At 45.5% G+C, this 20552-nt stretch overlaps 1 protein-coding gene across 2 annotated transcripts in view; it reads left to right on the forward strand.

The window, feature by feature from the left end:
* Nucleotides 1-20552, forward strand: part of DYNLT2 (dynein light chain Tctex-type 2) — a 269626-nt gene that overhangs the window by 121937 nt on the left and 127137 nt on the right. For both annotated transcript variants that reach the window (XM_069607439.1, XM_069607440.1), the window contains exon 3: nt 11160-11318. In XM_069607439.1, the coding sequence (XP_069463540.1) occupies nt 11160-11318 (159 nt within the window). The remainder of the gene's footprint in view (nt 1-11159; nt 11319-20552) is intronic.

The following is a 20552-nucleotide window of genomic DNA, read 5'->3' on the forward strand; positions in this document are numbered from 1 at the left end:
AGGGGTAAGGAGTTTAATTATGCCAGTTCCTTTAGCGCCTCCAGAACGTTATAATGGGGATCCCAAGAGGTTTAGGGTGTTTTTGACGCAATGTGAACTACATTTTATGAGTAGACCAGAATTATTTCCCTCTGATGCATCTAAGATAACTTTTATGTTGTCCTATCTTTCGGGGGAGGCATCTGCTTGGGCTGGGTTGTTGGTGAGTCAAAAGAGTACGGTTTTAGGAAATTACACCAGTTTTTTAGAGATATTCCGAAAGATGTTTGATAGAAGACAGTTATCTCTGGAAGTGGATGGTGAACTTTTAGAACTGGCCACCTGGATGACATATCCCGGGGACTAGTCAAGGAGACACCTTCAGGTTTCTCACAATAAGTATTCGCTTGAAGTTTTGGTTAAAGCATTCTACCAAGTGTGACGAATCATATGTATTCGTCCCCTCTCCCGTAGGGGGAGACTCCCCGTAGGAGGCTAGGGAGGTGAGCCTGCTCCGCAAGACCCTTCCTAGGGGACAAGGCAAGTGGGACCTCACTGGGAGAGACTCCCCCTTTGGAGACAAGGACTCCCGTTCCTGCAAGGAACTTCCTGAAGAAACTACAATAGCTGCATATATGGGACTGTCGTCCTTGGAGAATACTATGGAGGATACATGTTTGGCTGATGGCAATGCAGGAAGACCTCTGTCTGAAGGAAATTATCCCAGTAAATCAAGATGTGTATTTAACTGCAATGAGTTAGAACAGAAGGAGAAGAGGAGTTTCCGATACAAAGGGGAACCTCTCTGACATCATCACACCTTGTGGAGGCAGAGTCAAGGTACATCGCTGAACCCTCGAGTTTCGAAGGAGCAGAGCCGCAGATTGTGAGATGTTGGAATCCCAGTGTACAGGACCACAAGGAAAGTGGTACAAACCAGAAGAGAAGTAAAAGGTCCTTGGTAGTGGTATGACCACGAATGCAGAGTGGAGGGCAGTACAGTGCAGAGACTACCCCAATGGGAAGTCTGAACGCCTTCCGAACACACACCAGCGTATATAGAGGGTAGACGTCTGACGCTGGCACAAGAACGGGAGACCGAAGACCAGCGAAGAGAGTGAGAAGCAGTACCCGAGCGAGAGCTAAGCCCTGCAACCCTTCCCCGCATCACGAGAGGTACCTGGTGAAAAGGGCACAGCGGCAGGCCGTTAAGTGAAGTAACTCGTCTCAGTCTTAAGGATGAAACCCTAACCTGAAAGCTAAATGGTTGGAACTGTGAAAATCAAAGGGAACACTAAATAGATAATCCGGTACAGAAAGAACGGGAATATATGAATATAAATTCATATATATTCATATGAATATATGAATATATATTGTCGCAGTACCGCAATCAAAATTTGTGGTACAGCCCAGGTAAGAAGGTAAGTGAACAACGAGTGATAAGAGAGACATTTAAACAACCCAGGTGTGGTACTAAGATGGGAACGGAAACCCTGGGAAGAAGTGCAAGAACCATATGTGTTCAAAGTAGAAGCATGTGAGAAGGAAAAGCATAAAACATATAACGAGAAAGGAAAGATAAGGCTCACCATTGAAGAGGATAGAACCCTAAGTCCTGGAGAGAGTACAATTGAAAAAAGAAAGCCTAAAAGTTTATAGAAGTGAAGATATTTTGCAAATGAATAAACAGAAAGAGTATGAAGAATGTCTACGTGACACCAAAAAGAGGAGAAACCATTGTAGGGAAAACAACTACAGAGAGAAGACCATAGAAAGGCCAAGAACTAAAAGTTGTCTTGAAGAACTACAAGACCTAATAAGAAAGACTATCATAATGGACTATAGAAATATATAGCATAGCTAGAAACTTAGATACAGAGAAAACCAAGAGATGAAGAGACTTACGCTTGGCCTATTTTGCTTTAGTTATATTTAGGTGTAGGGTTAGAGAGAGTTAGCTTGGACGGAGAAGAAAATTACTTTGGACCTCCTGACATCTGACCAGCACCTTTAGTTTCATTAGATAGGTAGGGTATTCCCTTTAGTCATAGAGATAGAGATAGGCCTTATTCTTTTAGTTTAAAAAAGTGTGGTGGCCAAGATAAGGCCCCTTCGGAAGGGCTCCCCGCCCCTCGGCCAGCATCAGTTTTCCACAAATAAGATCAGACACAGACTGGTGATAAATCAAGCTTCTTGTATTATATAGCAAATACAAAGTATACAGAGTGATCAGCTGATAAGCAGTGAACACAGCAGGACAAATATTCAGGCAGTCGGCACATATAGCTCTCTAGGTGCCCACTCCTAGAGTGCCTGTTATATAGCAAATAATAGGCAAACACTAATATGTTACAGTAGTTTCACAATGCGGGGTGTTACTTGGCATTATATTGCAGACATTTGTCAAGAACTGGCGAAATCTCACTTGTGACGTAGCTCTGCAGGGACATTGGGCCTCATTACACAGATGGCGGAGAACCATGGCGCTATTAGCGCCGTGGTTCATGCCGGTAAAATACCGGCACCGCCTTGGCGGAAAGGGGAATTACCGCCCCATTCCAAGGTTGGCGGGGCGGTAATTCCCCCTTCCACCATTGCTCTTCCCCATTCCCATTTTTGCCCCACAGGGCTCAATGGGAATGGGGAAGGCGCTAATTACAGTACCGCAAATTGCGGTACCGTAATTAGCTCCCGGGGTCCCTTTGCGGGTTGGTTTTTAATGCCTGCAAAAAGCAGGCGTTAAATCCTCCAAACCGCAAAGGGACCTCGTAGTAAGGCGGTAAGGATTTACCGGTACCAGTATTTTACCGGTACCGGTAAATCCTTACCGCCATCCGTGTAATGAGGCCCATTGTGTTGTATTATGGATTAGCAGCAGACACAGAAACCCTACTTATTTCCCATATATGGGGCTAATGCTACACTTGTAGAGATAAGTGGAAGAGAAGGTCTGACGTGTCCTCTGCTCTAGGAGGGGTTTGGGCCTGACTATGGTGCTGCGTGCAGAGGGAAGCAGAAGGAAGATCTGAGGCCTAAATGTATGAGAGAGAGCCCAATGTAGTATACCATAGAATAGCAATCCTGCATAACATGGCATAGCATAGCATAGTAATCCTGCATAGCATAGAAATCCTGCATAGTATAGCAATCCTGCAACATCAACCCCCTGTTTGGTCGTCCCTGAACAGGGCGTAGACCACAGGGAGCAGGATTGGATACCCAGGTATATGGGTGACATAATGATAGGGTGGAAAGGCACAGGGATTGCTACAGAAATGATGATGTTCCTAAAGACAGAGATTGTGGGCCTAAAAGGTCCTAATTTAAAAATTCAGCCCAATCGGTGTTGGACATTTGAACCACCACATCTATCATTTCCTGTTCATTGGAGGCGCCATTTGAGGCATCCTCTGTAATTTGAGATGTCTTTATTTCAAATGGCAGCAGTCTGGCCTCGGTGGGCAAGTGAGACACCTCTCTAGCAAAGCATGACAGAAGGCAGCGAATAAGAAAAACTATCATTGCATAGGCAGCAATTATAACAACAATTATTAAAATACCACGTAGAATGGAAGAGCCCAGTGAACCAAAAGTGTTTTGAATCCAAGTTAACAGTGGGCGGGCATAACTTTTGTTTATATTGTGTAAGGTGGTAACATCCCCTTGCAGGTGTTTTATGACGTCCTCAACCTGGGAGGAGTTCTCGGGTGCCCAAGTGCAGCATTCTTGCCCTATCATTTTACAGATACCCCCTTGGGCTGTTAGTAAATAATCAAGTGCCATTCTATTCTGGAGGTCCATAGTTCTGAGTGCAACTTGTTCACTTTTAAGTATCTGTATTCCTTTGGCAGTGTTATTCGCTACCTGTTCGAGGAGGAGAGATAGGGCATGAAGATCGGCCCTGCTAGTTGTGGTGCCAATACTCTTCATCAGGAACATTATGAGGCATTTGAACCATGTCCAGGCATCGCGTTTAGATGGTAGCCATTGGTAGGCGCTAGCCCCACAAAGGAAATATGACCATCTGTGGGTGTAGAGTGCGATGTTGGCACTATTACTAAGAAATCGTCCTATCTTACTGACAGCTGTGTTGTTATAAGTCATGGTAGAAGCACTCCAGTTAAGGACATATGTTGCTGGGGTGATACCCATTGAAAGCAGCGTGCCTATCTCTGTGAAAGAGATCAGAGCAAGTGGAACAAAGGCAGTCGGTATATTGGGTGGTAAAGTATTAGCGTAGCTGGGGTAGAAGAATCTCCAGGGAAAGGGATGGGTCATATTGGGACAAGAAGAGTAAATTATAAGGAGGTTATAACACCATTCAGCAAGATTGAGCGTCACAGGGATGAGGGAATCGCCCCGCTGGCATACATAGGCATGTGGGAGCATATATAGCAATCGCAGGCATTCATTAGGTCAGCGTAGGCCCAAGAGAAGTTGAGGAGGGTGTCGGTGTCTGGTTGTAGGATGGTGGATGTAGGGTGAGCCAGAGCAAATACCATGGTAATAAACAGCAACATGGTGCAAATACTTCACATTTACTAATACAATAGAAGCACTATTCCTAGCTTTAGCAGTCCAACCCTATGGAGAGTGGGGCCTAAAGCCCAAAAGTTCCAAAGAGTGTCAGTCATTACAGGACCCAGTAGACAGGAGAGACAATGATGCAAAAGTTCAGGATTCCTGCCAGGATGAAGCTGACAGATCCGCAGAGCTGGAAGAAATCAGCTGCAACACTGGGCATACTTGACTGGCCTCCAAAAAACCTTTGGCTGGAGGATTTATGCACCTACACTCAAGGTGCGCAGCATTATTGTGGCTGCTTGGTGATAAAATGTTTGAGAGCGATGGACCACCCACAGGAGACATGGGTAGCAAAAACTTTTGAGAGCGATGGGACACCCAAATGATACAAGGGAAGCAAACATTTGAGAGTGCCGGTTCACCTGCTGATGTCAGGTGAGATGGTGGCATCACTCCGCAAATTGTACCTTGGGACAGGTAGCAGAACTTCGTCGTCGGGGAGTGGTGGATGCAGAGTCACCGGGGTTTCAGTGGCTCCGACTCCTATGGGCAGCTGAAGAGGGGTCTCTTTCTCCTTTCGCTGTTTTTTCACACACTGGCTGACGTGGACCCAGGAGTTATTTCCTATTCAGCGAACTGCTGTGTGGATTGTCGGCAGCATCTGGAAAGGATGCAGGGATGATTTTTGCTAATTCACTTTCAGGACCATATAGTCTCCTTGCAGGAGGCTGTGGCATGGGTTTCAGCCGGTCGAGGCAGACCTTCTTGATTTTGCTGGAAGCGAGAACTGACAACGAGCATTAGTCTTTTGCAATATGCCATAACAAGATCATCAATCAGTTGTAAGTCACAGAGTTCAAGGGAAGGTGGTGGAGTAACTGGCATTCGCAGAGGCCTACTCATGAGGAACTCGTGGGGGGAGAGTCCATGTACTTTGTTTACAGAGTTTCTTAGGTCCATGAGGGCAAGAGGTAGGGCATCAAGCCATTTTAGGCTTAGTTCCTGGCATACCTTGGCAAGGCAGAGCTTCACGTTGAAGTTTCGGCGTTCCGCTGCCCCTGCCGATTGTGGGTGAAAACTACAATGAAGGTGCTGGAGGATCCCCAAGGTACCACAAATGTTCTGTACTATCTGTCCAGTGAAATGGGTGCCTCTGTCAGAGTTTATGGAGACTGGAAGGCCAAAACGTGGGATGAATTCTTTTAGCAGTTTCTTGGCCACTGTAATGGAATCAGCACATTACAGTGGTAGGCATGTTTTCATTCAGAAAATGTATCTGTTATCGCTAGGACGTACTCAAAAGAGGTGCACTTTGGTAAGCTAATGAAATCTATTTGGATATTCACAAAGGGGCCATAAGGAACTTCATGTGTCCCAGGAGTGGTTTTCATAGGCTTTCCAGGGTTAAACGTGAGACAGGTTGGACAGTGAACACAGTATTTCTGTGCAATGGAGGGAAACTTGGGGGCAAACAAATATCTCTGGAACTCTGAGGTGATCTTTCCCTTGCTTAAATGGGACACGGAGTGAGCAACACGAGCAAGATATGGTAGGAGGGCTAGTGGGGCCACCAACCGGCCTGTATTATCATGCCATGGGCAATCTGAGAAAAAAACACATTCATGCTTTTCATAGCCCTGTTTCTCATGTTGAGGGGGCTGCCTCTTGGAGGTCTGCCAGAATGGAAAGAGATGCAAAGGGGTCCTGAAATGATAAGAGTAACAGCGACATAATCAGGAGCCTGAATGCCATGAAGGGCCGTATTTGTCGCATGGCCGTCAGCCAGCATTTTACCCTCTGATGTACTGTCAGAAAGACAGAATAAGCATTCAAATATGATATTTATGTGAGAATTTGAATTGTAGGTAAATAAAAATGTGGTGTTCAATTAATTAGTGAAATTAACATGTATCAAGTTTATTGTAAAACAAATCAATGAAAAGAAAGACACACGAATGCTCTTAAAAAAATGTGGAAAAAAAACATAAGACAGTGCGATGATGAGCACTTTCTACAAATGACCTGTAGATGGCGTGCGGAACACAACAAAACGTAATGCTGAAAAACCAAAAAATGTATTATCTTGGGAACGGGATGACCCATCGAGCTAGAAATAGTTGCATTCATTCGGCAATACAGTATAGAATATTCCATGCAAAATTCCTGATGCGAGACCTCACCGTTCGTTACGTCCCCAAAATCAACACCATATACAAACCCACAAACACAACATTGTTTTATATATAGATAAAATGACTACTTGTGGAAAAATATCTACTTGTCTGCCTTACATTTTTGACCCCCCACATTACCCAATATCCATGTATGATGGTCCCTGTGAATCAATGTACGCTGGCAAGGTGCTGTTTCACAGGACCATGGCATAATAGTTTGAACCTGGGAAATGGTGCCTGAGGTGGTACCCATGCCACATGCGTTCAGTCCAGTGTTCCAATCATGTTGGGGAAGTGTGCTGTGGCATATAAACTTGCCTTGGTGGCATGCAACTGGTTTACAGTTGTTGGCATAGCGATGTGGTTTGGTGCATGTTGCATTAGTGCATCAAGAACCTGTGCCAATACTTTTGAAAAAGGTGGCTGCAACATGCCATGTAGCATCCCAGAATTGTGATGAAATGTTCGCATAGCTAGAAAGTGCAGGATAGCCACCAGCTTCAGCAAGGGTGGAATTCTGCTGTGGAGAGGCAGAGCAGGAGGGTTACAAATTCTACTCACAGTTTGGCGGTATTAGGCTAAACAGCTCAGCTTTGGTGTCCCTTTTCAGCCGCTATATTGTGGTGATCTGGTCTGCCATCATGGACCAGGGTGAGGGTTTGACCCGGGGTATGGGTGGTCTCCACATGAAACATCTCCTCTGTCTTTACGGAGGCAGTCTCCTTGGCAGCTTGCGCAATGCATGTCGCTGCAGCTCGATATATAATATCAAATTGTGGAGCCCATAATCCATATCCACTAGGGGCTGCATGTTGCTTCAGAGTGGGTTAGGTGGAGGGTGTGGGCCTTAAATACTCTTTGGGATGCAATTAAATGCATCTGTGCCTTATTTTCATCACCTGCATGCATTTTCCTCCACCTCTGTGGTGGAGATAATGGAAATGCATTTTTGAAGCTATTGCCGCATGTTTTTGGCAGTATTTCACTTTGTAATTGTCAGGCTGGACCTCCTCCTCCCCTGACTCCTCCTCACCTGTCTCTTCTGGAATCTCCTCCACTCTGACTGTACTCTTCTTCTTCGTCTTAATCCTTGCCCCTTTTTCAGGTTTATTCTCTTTTTTTTGTCGTAGGTAGGGCCGCGCTCCCTCGGCAGCCTCCGTGGTCTGAATATGCTACAGATCCGGAGGTGACCCGAGGAGCACACCCTAAAACGGGGAAAAAGCCGATTGGCAAAAAAAAACCCAGTTGGAATCCGGTCCGTATTCAAGGAGATAGCAATAACAAGAAGTATTGCTACTTGTAGAGGATCTGGTCAGCCGACCTTACGGATACAGAACTCCGATGATGTAGGGGGAAACAGGTAACTGAATTCACTTGTTCAGATTGAGGTAAACAGGAGGGTAGTGAGACCGTAGAACAAGTGCGGTCACACAGACTTCCGGGAAGAACTCCTGACTGACGGAACGTAGAAGAGGCGTTCCGAACGGGATATAAAGCTGCACAGAAAAGGAAACGGAGCTGACAGAACCAGATAGGTAAAAAGAGAAAGAGAGATAAACAACCCGCGAAAGCGGATACTTATTGCTGAGGCTAAGAGAAGTCGCCGAGAGAGACACACACGGAATACGTGTAGTGATTGGAAGTACGCGTCGTGACTGCAAGCATAGTTAGATAGAACCCGGTCACCTTACCTGCAAGCTTAGAGACACCGAGAGTGGCAGTATAAAGAAAGGTCAGGCAAGACTTGAACAAAGGGAAATACCGGAAAGAGGAGTAAGGCTAGTTGCTAAGAGAGATTGGTAGCGCACGTACAAGGAATAACGCGCAGTGCGCTGGTCTGATTTGCCAGTTTTAGGTTCCGTCGGCAATCTTGAAATTAGCTAGACTGTTAAAGTTGGGAAACCGGAAGCCATGTTAGTAGCACATCCAACGGTGAACCAATTTCCAGGGCTGGTGTATGAGAGTAATTTGGTGGAATTACAATTGTTTTTTTCAGCGGTAACTCCGCTGGCGGAATTAGCACTGGTGGAATTACCACTGTTTATCTTGGCGGTAATTCCATCAGCGCTAACTCTGTCAGCGTCATTAGCGCCGGCTGAATTACTGCCAGATGTGTGTTCTTGTAATTTGGTGGTGCAGTAAAAGTGGTGGTAATGGAATAACAGCCACATTTACACTGCACCACCAAACTCAGAATGAGCCCTTAATCTATCAATGTCAGATGGATGAAGGACTGTTCAGCCCTGATGAAATATGAACTGGAAAGTGCAGTCCGGCATATGCCAGAGTGGAGATCTTCACTAGCGTTGAGCTTGTCACTAGCTGAGCTATCCAATTTCAACACACTATGATGTTTAATCAATTGTGCAGCTAAAAAGAAACATTTATTAGGTTATCTACCCAGAACCCTCTCCTGTGCCTGACAGTCCTTTTTTAAACACAATATAACACTGCTATTATCAGGTTTACTAGTGGGCTATGACATATTCCTCCTGCTTATAAGCACTGTATTAATAAGTGTTATGTAATAAAAAAGATTAACCACCAGAGCCAATGCATTACCAAAGGCTGTGGTGTGCACATTTAAGGATGAATAGCTGGTAGGATAGCTCAGCTGGGTAAGTGCTCACTGCTAAGATCTATGTGTTCTTCAGATCACAGGTTTGAATCCAAGCAAGGTCTTTTACTCAACCGTATATGCTGCTGACCATGTAGCTCAAACATGTATGATCAATCGCATATATGGTCAATGGCATATATGAGCACAACTCTGTGGGGTCAGCCTCTTGGTCCTCCTTATGATGTTCCATGTACGGATCGAAATTGGGTTGAGGAGTAATGGGATACCTTTCAGTTTCTTTTGTTATGAACTTTTGGATTAAAATGTTATGGATATTGTCACTACAAACTTACATTTTGATCAAATTCTTTCTGTGGCAAAAAGAAATAAACGGCCGTTTGTTACTTACTACAGTGTACATGGTTTTGTGTCAGTTGGCTACTCCTCTGACTTTATCCGGTACTAGAGTTGTATGAGGCATTAAGGGAAATTGTGTGCGGCATATCTGTTCATTTGAGGATGCACTTGTCATATGAAAGAAGGAACTGGATATATAAATCTGTAACTTCCATATGTTGACCATACCTTAGCTGTAAGGCTATAACAGACATGTGATGTCAGTATCCTAAAACAGAGGCGACATTAGCCAAACTGTATTATGGCAGCACCTGCGAATGTGGGGCTTTACTTGGCATATGGTTACTAGACATGACATTGCAGCTATACATGGTATATGTTGGCAGTAAATGGACATATAAGGTTGTAGTGGCATATGCATGTCAATGACCCTGGCCTATGTTGGTTCTACTATGTCTACCCCTATCATAACAATACACCCTGCATAGCCTATCAAGGCAGCATCCTTGTTAAAATGTGGTTGGAAAAGCATTATGTCTACTTTAGCACGGGTTGGGTATTTCATGTACGTTTTTTACACCTGTCAATCACATCAGGTGATGACACTTGTGTTACATGTCATGTCATGTTTGTTCATTTGATGTCACCAGGGTCAACGGTCACATGACATCACTTCCTGGTATGTCATCAGATGTGTGTCGTCACTTCCGCTAGCCCTCTTTGGTGAATTGACGTCCCTGGCTGGACTGCTCCTTTTGGGGTGTAACAAAGACGGATTTTCATATGTTCTTTCCTTAACTGGAATGGCATGGCAGGCTGAAAACTGGAAGTTTGGAGGATTGCCCAGATATTTTCCAGTATCTTTGAATTCATTCAGAACCCTCCAGGCATTACGCTACTGTGCTGCATTCATCAGGAGCATCAACATGGGTGAAAGCGGTTGATATACCACACACGTGGAGCTAATCTCATTGTTTATGCCCTGCACCCATTAATAATTGGAACCTTAGTGGTTGTGGCTGTGTCAAGTGCAGTTTATCTGACCTGTACTCCTGGGGAGATGGCCAACTGCAAGATGGATGACAGGTTAAAAAACAAAGAACTAAATAAAAGTCTACCAAAAAACTACAAGAGCACTAATCTTTGAATGCAAATGTATAAATATATGTTATTTGCAAATTGGTTTAAAAGAGAAAAGGAGTTCAACAGAGACGCACAGTTAAAAAAAGTAAAATCGATTTGCACCAAGGAAAGCCCTGGCACACAGATGCTGACTGTGTGCTTGTGTTTTGCCATGATTCTTTATGGATATTTGGAAATTAGCAGGGCTTCTGCTTATACTGTGGCACTTTCCCTCAATAACCGTATTGCTTGGACACTTTGGTGCATGGTTTTCACTCTTTAGTGCAACTGTTTCTATTACCCTAATACCACTTTTGTATTTTGGATTTGTGTATGCTTAAAGCACATATGTAGCAGCCACAATCCAGTATGTAGTAATAAAACACTTACAGTTTTTGCTTGATTGCCTTCAATACTCATCTTGTGTTTGGTTTAACTAGGATAAAGTTACAACAATTACTTATGACCCTGAAATATGCGCACCTTTGTGCATTTCGATGGCAAATGAAATATTAGCAGCTGTGAAGGAAATGGGCTTCGACCGCTACAAGTACGTTGTAAGAGTCACAATAGCTGAAAACAAAGGACAGGGGATGAACGTGAGTATTTAAGATATATAGCATCCTATTATTTCTATATTTATGTGTTACAGTTAATAAAACTTCACACATACATTTACACAAGATACTACACATTAACTAGTCATTACTTCTTTAAAATGCCAAAATACAAAATATACATCTTATGTAGTATCTCCATTTTAAAAGAGCATAATTTAAAATTCAAAATTCATCATTCATGTGAGATTTCCAACACTTGTGATTAACACAAGTGTTGGAAATGTCACATGAATGATGAATTTTACATAGTAATCAACCTTTAGAACTACATACATAATTCCATAATTAAAATACCAATTACAAATCATTTCTCTCCTAATTTCTTTAGAAACACGAGCCAAACCCTACAAAGTGCAATCTTAAGAGACAGGCTAGGAGGGTTTAAGCAGCGTGACCAAAATGCCCTGTCCTTAATGAAGTCCAATTCATAGACAAAGTCCACCAGCAGGGACATGCATTCAGTACCCATCACTTTATATTTCGTTAAAACATGTCTAGGTGTTTCAGAAATAGAAGTGTCCAAGCACAGTCTGCAGAATCTTTCAATTTCAGATAAAAAAAATGTGGCCGGCCCCATATTTTTTAAAGTAGGTAAGCGATTTAGGTACAACAATAATATAATACTCTGCAGATTTTTTGATGGACATAGTTTAAAGTACAATTGAGGTTGTTTATACAAGATGGGAAGAGTTGCGTCCCCAGTCCCTCACATTCAACCTCTTTTCTAAGATTCTTTTGTTATCATAATAATGAACAGTCCAATATGTGGACCACTCAATCGCTTCAAAAATGCACTGATTTTACTGATATACTTTTGGTTGAATGTTGAAGTTGTCCATGTTCTGTATACCTGGCTTTTAAACATATCAATGCTCGTCTTTTCAATACATTAGCCTCTAAAGAAATTAGACCCAGTTCTAATCGAATAATTGCCTTAGGGACAGCATCAGGCAAACCCAAAACTCTCCTTCAGTATTTCGCCTCTAACCTCTGTAACCAATCCCCAATATCAATGGTGATACAGTGTAGTCCATACACCACTGCTGGGACTAGGCATTAAAATATACTACGGATTGCCTCGAAACTCACCAGCAGAAATTATAAAAAGTATTCTAAAAAGGAGTGTATGCCAGGCAAGAAGCAACTCAATTTATTCTGGGCTCAGTTACAGCTGGGAAAGCGAAATTCAAACAGACTGCGGAACAGAACTGCACGAAAAGCGCTGTCGAAGTTACGTCCCAAAGATAAAAACTTTTATAATAGTACAAACTAATTATCATCAAAAACGCATTGCAACATTAGGTCAATCCCCCAAGTGAAGCTAACTGGCAGAGCTATGTTATTCCCCTATAGTGGGACATACATTATCCAGAAATGATTGGGTCCCGCAAATCTTACCACACCACCCTCGACCCCACTTGTGACGTTCCATTCCAACCCCCAGTTCCAATATCATGGCGCCAAAACATTGAGACATTTGAGATGACCAGCGGATCTTTATTCATCTGCCGCCGGACATCTCCACTTGTCTACCATGAGAGAACAACCGATCATGACACTATAAGAGCCTTGAACTGTTAACAAGCTATCGACTTAATGTTGCAGCCTAGGAATTCTTTGAACCATGTCCCAGGCTGAGATGCGCTAAGAGGGGATTTGAAACCGCCATGGGGCATGGTGAAATGGTCGGCAGATCAGTTTCCAGAACTAATATGCTGAATTATACAATGGTTGTACATTTGCTGCCTTCCCCTGGCACCCACGAGCTTCACTTCCTGACCTCAAATGTATTGAGAGCTATTTATTTATTTCCGCAATATCCTGGGAACGTGTAGTTTGCAATGTGCTGCCAACTTCTGCCACTGTTAGGCAAATGAATAAAATGCACATTTATTTTCTAGTGAGAGTGTGCACCCAGGCCTGTTTGCAATGCTTAAATCTAAAGTTACCTCCCACATACTCACCTGTAATTCAAGCCTTATTGCCTGTAGGTTATTTATTTAGAACACCATTAATAGGGGCCTTCTCTAGCCTAATGCATAACCCTATGTGGCCATCACTAAAGCCCCCGTCCCCTTTTAGTGGGCTACCCCTGCAGCTGATAATTTTGCACTTTTTTACCTGGTGGAACTTGCATTTCCACTACAGATCATACAGGGTCCTAGCGCCCACATATGTGTATCCACCTGTGCGATAAACAAACTGAGTGATTAGTGCTATCAGCTGCCCAGCTTTACTCCTCTTTGTCCTAATGCAGTCCATTTAACCCCCTTTGGGCTCCAATTCAACTCCCAGATATTTGTAGGAATTCACATGCTCAATTTTCACCTCATCAAGTTGTAGGCTCTGTCTTGCGACTTTTCCTACACTAATTAACATTGCTTGAGTTTTATTCATGTTTATTTTTAAATAATTATCATCAGCAAATTTCCAGAATACCTTGGAAGTTCTAATGAGGCCCATTGTGGTGTGATCCAGGAGGACTATATTGTCAGCATAGGCAAGACATGGGCAATGCTGGTCATCTATTTTAGGAGGGCAGCCTTTAATAGCTATTAACATCAGGAACAGGTGAGCTAAATAAATATTACATATTCGAGGGGCCAAGACACAGCCTTGTTTAACAACTTGTTCAATACTCGTTGGGCCGGTCTAGGCCTCTTTACCATCCAACCTCACCTGTGCAGTATTATTCGAATGTAATGTTTACGGCTTGACTTTGTGGGGATGCCTGCAAGCACCCTTTTCAGGCCTATCATATCCCGCCCTCTATGCCTCCCCTCAGTGATCCCCAGGACGTGGGCTGTGGCCTGCCGTATATATCCCCCAGTACTGGTCAATTTTGGGGCATTCCACCCATATGTGGGCCCAGGTGCCGACCTCCCCGCACTCTCGCCAGCATTTCTGTGACGCGTGTTGGAACATTCTATTTAATCTGGCCAGGGTTAGATGCCACTGAAACATCAGCTTTAGCCAAGTCTCTCTGATGTGGAGGGATCTGGTTAGATTTGGTATCTGCGCCCATAAATATTGCCACTCTAGATCCCCAATATTGCTGCCCGTATCTGCTTCCCATTTCTACATGTATGCTCTGTTCGGTGGTGTTTCCCCCTCCTTAATGTGTTTATAAATTGCGGCCACCAGTCCCCTGTCGCCCGTGTGTGTCTAAGTATCTTTTAAAGAGGGTGAGAGCTCGGGTCCCAGCTTGCTTCATCTCTGGATGGGAAAGCCAATGCCTCAACTGTACATAGCCATAATTGTGCCCTTCTCCTAGACCAAATTCTGCTTTGCACTGCTCAAACTCTTTGACCTTGCCACCTTTGTACATGTCTCTTGCAATACGACAACCCCCTTGATGCCAGGCATTAAAGGTCGGGGTCTCATAGCCCGCGGTAAGTTGCAGGTTGTCAAATAAGGGAGTGTAGGGGGAGGGGAAGGTTGTAATGCGCGATCTTTGTACTGCGTTGTCCCATGCCTCTCCTAACGTCGAAATAATCTCACTGCTGTACATTTGGGGAGTTCTATCCGATTTCGGTTTCCACAGCATACCCTCAGGGTTCCCTGCTACCACCGCCCCATCCATTGGCCTCCAGATCGTGTCCCTGGCATCACTTTGCCAGTCCCTGATGATTCTAGTTTGTGCGGCTATGTAGTATACCCTAAAGTCCGGCTCTCCCATTCCCCCTTGGGAAGTTGGTGTTTTCATTATGCTTGTGGTTAATCTCGAGTGCTTTTGCTTCCAGATGAAGCAGTTTGTGATTTTTCGGAGGGCTCTAAAGAAGGTGAGTGGGACAGTTATCGGAAGAGCAGCAAAGTGGTAAAGCAGTCGCAGCAGGACCACCATCTTTAAGACATTGATACGTCCTAGCCACGTAATAGTCAGCGGACCCCAATCGACCAGTTGCGATTTAAGTTTCTCAAAGAGGGGGTGGGGGTAATTTGTATGGTACAATTCCCCCACTGTTTTGGTCAATTGAACCCCTAGGTATTTCACAGTTTTTTGTGCCCATCTGTATTCATAGGTCCCCCTTACGTGTTGCTCAGTGGTGGGCGCCAAGTTAAGGCTGAGTATCTCAGATTTGTTAGTGTTCACTTTTAATCCGGCCACCTGCCCGAATCGGTCAAGCTCCCTACCCACTGCTGGGAGAGAGGTGGCGGGGTGGGTCAGTGTGAGGAGCATGTTGTCCGCAAAAGCAGCCACTTTATGGTTGTGCCCCCCAAACGGTATTACTTTATGTCATCTGCCTCCCTTATCGCTGTAAGAAATGGTTTCAGATGCAAAGCGTATAGGAGAGGGGAAAGCGGGCAACCTTATTTTGTGCCTCTCTCCACTCTGACCGGCCCCGAGATCTGGCCGTTGATAGCCAGTCGTAGGCTTGGGTTTTGATAGCTGGCCTTGACCCTATCCAGGAATATAGGTCTGAATCCCATCCTGGTCATTGTAGCAAAAAGAAAGCCCCACTCCACTCGATCAAAGGCTTTTTCGCCATCTATTGCCAGCAGGAGCGCGGGCGGGGATCTCTTTTTTCTGTGCCTTCTCTATCAGACGGGCTATTCTTCCCACATTGTCCGCTGTCTGCCTGCCTCTGATGAAGCCCGCCTGATCGGGTTGGACTAGTCTGGTCATAATCGTTTCTAGCCTAGAAGCCAAGATTTTGGTGTGTATCTTGCCGTCTACGTTTATTAACACAATCAGGCGATAGGACCCACATTCTACCGGGTCTTTGCCCTTCTTGTGTATAAGTATGACCTTTTCCTCCTCCATTGATTTGGGTAGAGCTTTGGTGGGTCCAACTTGATTGAATAGCTTGGTAAAGTGGGGGATTAAGGTTTCTTTATGTAATTTATAGAATTCTGCAACATAGCCGTCGGGGCCTGGGGATTTGTTTGAAGGCATGGAGTTAATTGCCCTTCTGACCTCGTCTATTGTTATTTCCCCTTCCAACTGCTCCGTCTCCTCTTCCGAGATAGTTAGCAGGTTTATCTTGTCCAGGTAGGCCTCCTGGTCTGCTGGCTCTTAGTTATCAGAGGCAGATAAGGTGGTGTAGAACTGGCAGAACTCCCTTTATATGTCCTTGTTGTTGGTATGCATCTGGCCTCCCTCCCCTTTAATTTGTAAGATGGTTTTCTCCCTTTCCTCCTTTCTTAACATTCTAGCTAGGAGGCGGTCAGATTTATTGGCTTTGACGTAGAATTTTTGGCCCAGGCGAAGTAAATTCTGTTCGGCCACTCTGGTCTGGATAAGATTCACTTGCCCTCTTACTGCTCGATAGTCTCTTGATGGCAGCTGTGTGTTTTGAGACCATCTGTGCGATTATGTCTTTAAGTTTTATCTCTAACCGTTGTTCCTCAAGTTTTAGCTCTCTTTCCCTTTTAGCTTTTATTGCGATAATCTTTCCTCTTATCGTGGCTTTAAGAGCATCCCATCATATTTGTGGAGATGTGTCTTCCCATTTGTTGTTACCCGCAAACTCTTCTAGCTCCCCTTCTATTTCCCGGGTTAGTATTGGGTCCTTGAACAGCAGGGTCGGGTATCGCCATTTCCATAGCCCTGGCGGGCCAAGTGGTCTGAGTATTGTCAGGGTCATTGGGGCGTGGTCTGAGAGCACGATGGCTCCTAACGCGATGTCTGTAATTTTGCCTAGCAGTGAGTTGGATACCCATATGTAGTCTATTCTTGAATGTGACCTGTGTGCATGTGAATATAATGTGTATCCTCTCGTGTTACCCCGAATCTCCCTCCATGCATCTACTAGGGCCAGCTCGACTGTTTTCCCCCATGAGGTCGTGCTCCTGTCTATAGATGGGTTCCAAGCCATATTGAAATCCCCCGTTAGCATTATGCGGCCTCTGGCGAACTTTTCCAAACGGGAGAGGGCCATTTGTATATAGGCGTCTTGGCCTGCGTTTGGCACGTAGATGGTCGCAACCGTATACGTCTCCACCCTCCCCTCGAGCACGAGTGCTAGGCACCTTCCCTGATCGTCTTTTTCTGTTGCCCTAATTGCCAGATCCAGGCCAACCCTTACAACGATCGCTAGCCCTCCTTTTTTGCTGGGTTGTGTGGCCTGAATTAGTCTAGAATATCCCCAGACCTTTATTCTATGTGAGTCTCAAGTTTGGATGTGGGTTTCTTGTAGTGTCACAATGTGCGGAAGTTCCTTCCGTATGAACCTCTCTACTTTGTTCCTTTTCACCAACGAATTTAACCCATTGACGTTTAAGGATAGCAGATTCAAGATTCAACCGATCCATATCAGGATATGAACTGCGTCTTTAGATGCCCCTGTGTTTGCAGAGCCCTGGATTTCCTTCGCCCCACCTCAGTGGATCCATGATTATGCCCGTGCTGGAGGCCCCCTTAATCGTTTCTAACTGTTACAATAACATACTATAAGGCTGATATTAGACAGCACTACTTCAATGGTCACCGAACCAGTGGATAACAGATATACAGAATAGGTACAGACTTACCTGGTTTTCTTAACTGCACGAAGCTAGGAGAAGTTCACCGGACCCACCATTCCCATGCCTAAACAGCTAAGCATCAGAAGGGCAGGCCAGGGAAACCCTCTGAGGGAAGAAAACCCTGTGCTGCTTGAAAACGATGGAAGGGCCCGGATAAGGTGTCGCTAGAAACCGTTGAACATGGTGCCCGCTGGATATTATCGAGCAGAGCTGGACTGATCTCTAGTTCAGGCAATAACTAAAAAGATAAAGAGAGGGAATAAGCAAGGACTAAACACCTCCCTTTTCTCCAACAACAGGAAGGATCTGTACCTTACCTGCGGCGCAAACCGCTGTATGGGAGGAGCGAGGAATTCGGTCGCAGGTTGATGTTACTGATACCTTAAATGGAAAGGGAGAGAGTGAAAATCAAAAGAGAGAGAGTAGGTTTGAGAGTTAGGTTTAGGAAATGGTTCCCACCTACCAGTATAATACACCGTGAGTCTAGGAGAAGGAGCGGCCGTATCTGTAACAATACCACGATGGAAACTGGGAGTTGTAGTCTGAGATACACTCGTAATGTCCGTGATGAAATATTACAGAATTAGTCTGGGCGGAAAAAAGGAAGCAGGGTTTGTTTAGAAGGAAGAGCTTGTCACCTACAAGATTCCGAAGGAGACGTGGCTAAAGGTTGAAACGCTGAGTCTGATGAGAGCCCGGGGTTCGTACGGTGATAGAAAGCAGAATCCTTGGGTAGCGAGAAATAAAGAGCATTAGAGGGAAAACAGGGGTCAGAGGAAATAAATGAAGCAATCACTGTAACGGCGATAACTCACTTAGCGCAACCACATTCGACAGTAGCAACGCACTGTCGAATTGCTTCCGGGTTTAGAAATAGCTCTTCCGTGGCAAGAGGAGGAGCCTCGAGAGTGCCGGTCTCCAGGGATGGACCGAGATCGTGTAATGAAGACGCCAATTTGGATGTGGATTTACCAATGAATGACAGGTGGCGCCAACGATGCCACAGGGATCAACGACCCGTAACAGTTTACCCCCTTCCAAGGGAGGCGAACCCCGGTTTACCCGGGTGATAGCGATAGAAGTTGCGAACCAGACGCAGAGCATGTACCGCAGAGGTTGGTTCCCAGGACCTCTCTGCTTGAGAGTAACCCTTGCAATCCACTAGAAATTGCAACACCCCCGCCGATAACGGGCATCACAAATACCTGTATCTTCGTATTCGGGCCCAGTGTCTGTCAGGACCGGAGGGGGCTTGTTCGTAGGAACCCGATGATAACGGTTCCTTACGTCAGGTTTAAGTTTTGACACGTGAAAGGTGGGGTGAATGCGTTTCCAGGACAGTGGAAGTTGTAGTTCATAAGCAGCTGATCCTTTCTTTCGTAGGACCCTAAAAGGGCCATAGTATTTCAGCGAAAGTTTAGAGGGAATCAGCCTCTTGTTGAGGAATTTGTTGGATAACCAAACCGAATCCCCGATTTGGATGGGTGGAGCTCGAGTTCGGTGTTTGTCTGCTTGTTCCTCGCTTCTGGTTTGAGCTTCTAATAAAGCCAGGTGGGCTCTATGGTGGCCCTGTTGAAAAGTATTCACCAGACCATCCAGGCCAGGAAACTGAGAGGCATTATGGACGGAAATACCGAAGGATGAAATCCATAGGTGCAATAAAAGGGGCTAACCTGAGTGGCTGAGTGAGCGGCATTGTTACAAGCGAATTCTGCCAAAGGTAATAGTTGTTTCCAGTTATCTTGAGCAGCTGAAACATAACACCTTAGGTAGGCCTCCAGGGTTTAGTTGAGGCGTGCGGTCTGCCCATTGGTTTGTGGATGGTAACTTGAATTTAGGGCACGTGATCGGGGCACGGCCAAGCAGCCATGGCATAAAACGTGCTCCAGACCATCTCCTGCCGATCCGTGATGATCCTGTGGTGCATGGAAACCTTAAACTCGAGCATTGACAATCTATGAGACACCGGTGGCTGTGGGAACACCAGCAGCACGGAACGAAAGTATCCTGGCTAATATCTGTTAAGTAGCAGGGCAGCTACGGAGGAAACTGTGCCGGCAGCGAGGGATGGCGCACCCTGAAAAAGATGGCGGCCGGACACGTCCGCCGAACAAAGAAGCGACATGGATGCTGAGGAGAAAGGCTTGCCAGGCGCCCTGGAGGCAAGCACCCTGTACCAGCCGGGAACGCAGTGTTTGCTGTGCACACAAAGTGATCGTATACCCAGGAAGCATCGGTAACAAGCGAGGAGAAGCGGTCGCTCCAACAGAGGCTCCGGAGGCGAATTCCACAGCAGAACGGGGCACATCCCGTCCCTCATTGCTGCAAGCCCTGGTGTAAAGGAAGCGGATGGGCTGCGGAATCGGGAGTGTACAGTGGCTCCATAGACCTGGCAGAGCGCAGGTGGCACAGTGCATGCGGTGCGCAGAACGGGACAACTACAGGGGGGGAAGACGGAGCCTCCCCTGCGTATACGGCTGTCTGATACAGGGCGGCCATATAGAAGGTACGCAGCCCCCAGCCGGGGAAGGCAGACCGCACGGAGGATGTGAGCCCCTACATTACTGGGCCCTTATGAACCAAGCAGGAAGTAACTCGAAATCCTCCCCGGCACACGAGGCAAACAACGGAGGTGTGCGGGGCTGGAGCTGCCCAACGCACCGGCGTGTGGATTTGCACCAAAGAGGGGGATATTAGAGGAAGATCCTGTGGCACAGCTAGCGGGAGATTGCTCCGGATGCTCGG

The sequence above is a fragment of the Ambystoma mexicanum genome, chromosome 4q (assembly GCF_040938575.1).
Source record: "Ambystoma mexicanum isolate Mex_15411 chromosome 4q, UKY_AmexF1_1, whole genome shotgun sequence".
NCBI lineage: Eukaryota > Metazoa > Chordata > Amphibia > Caudata > Ambystomatidae > Ambystoma > Ambystoma mexicanum.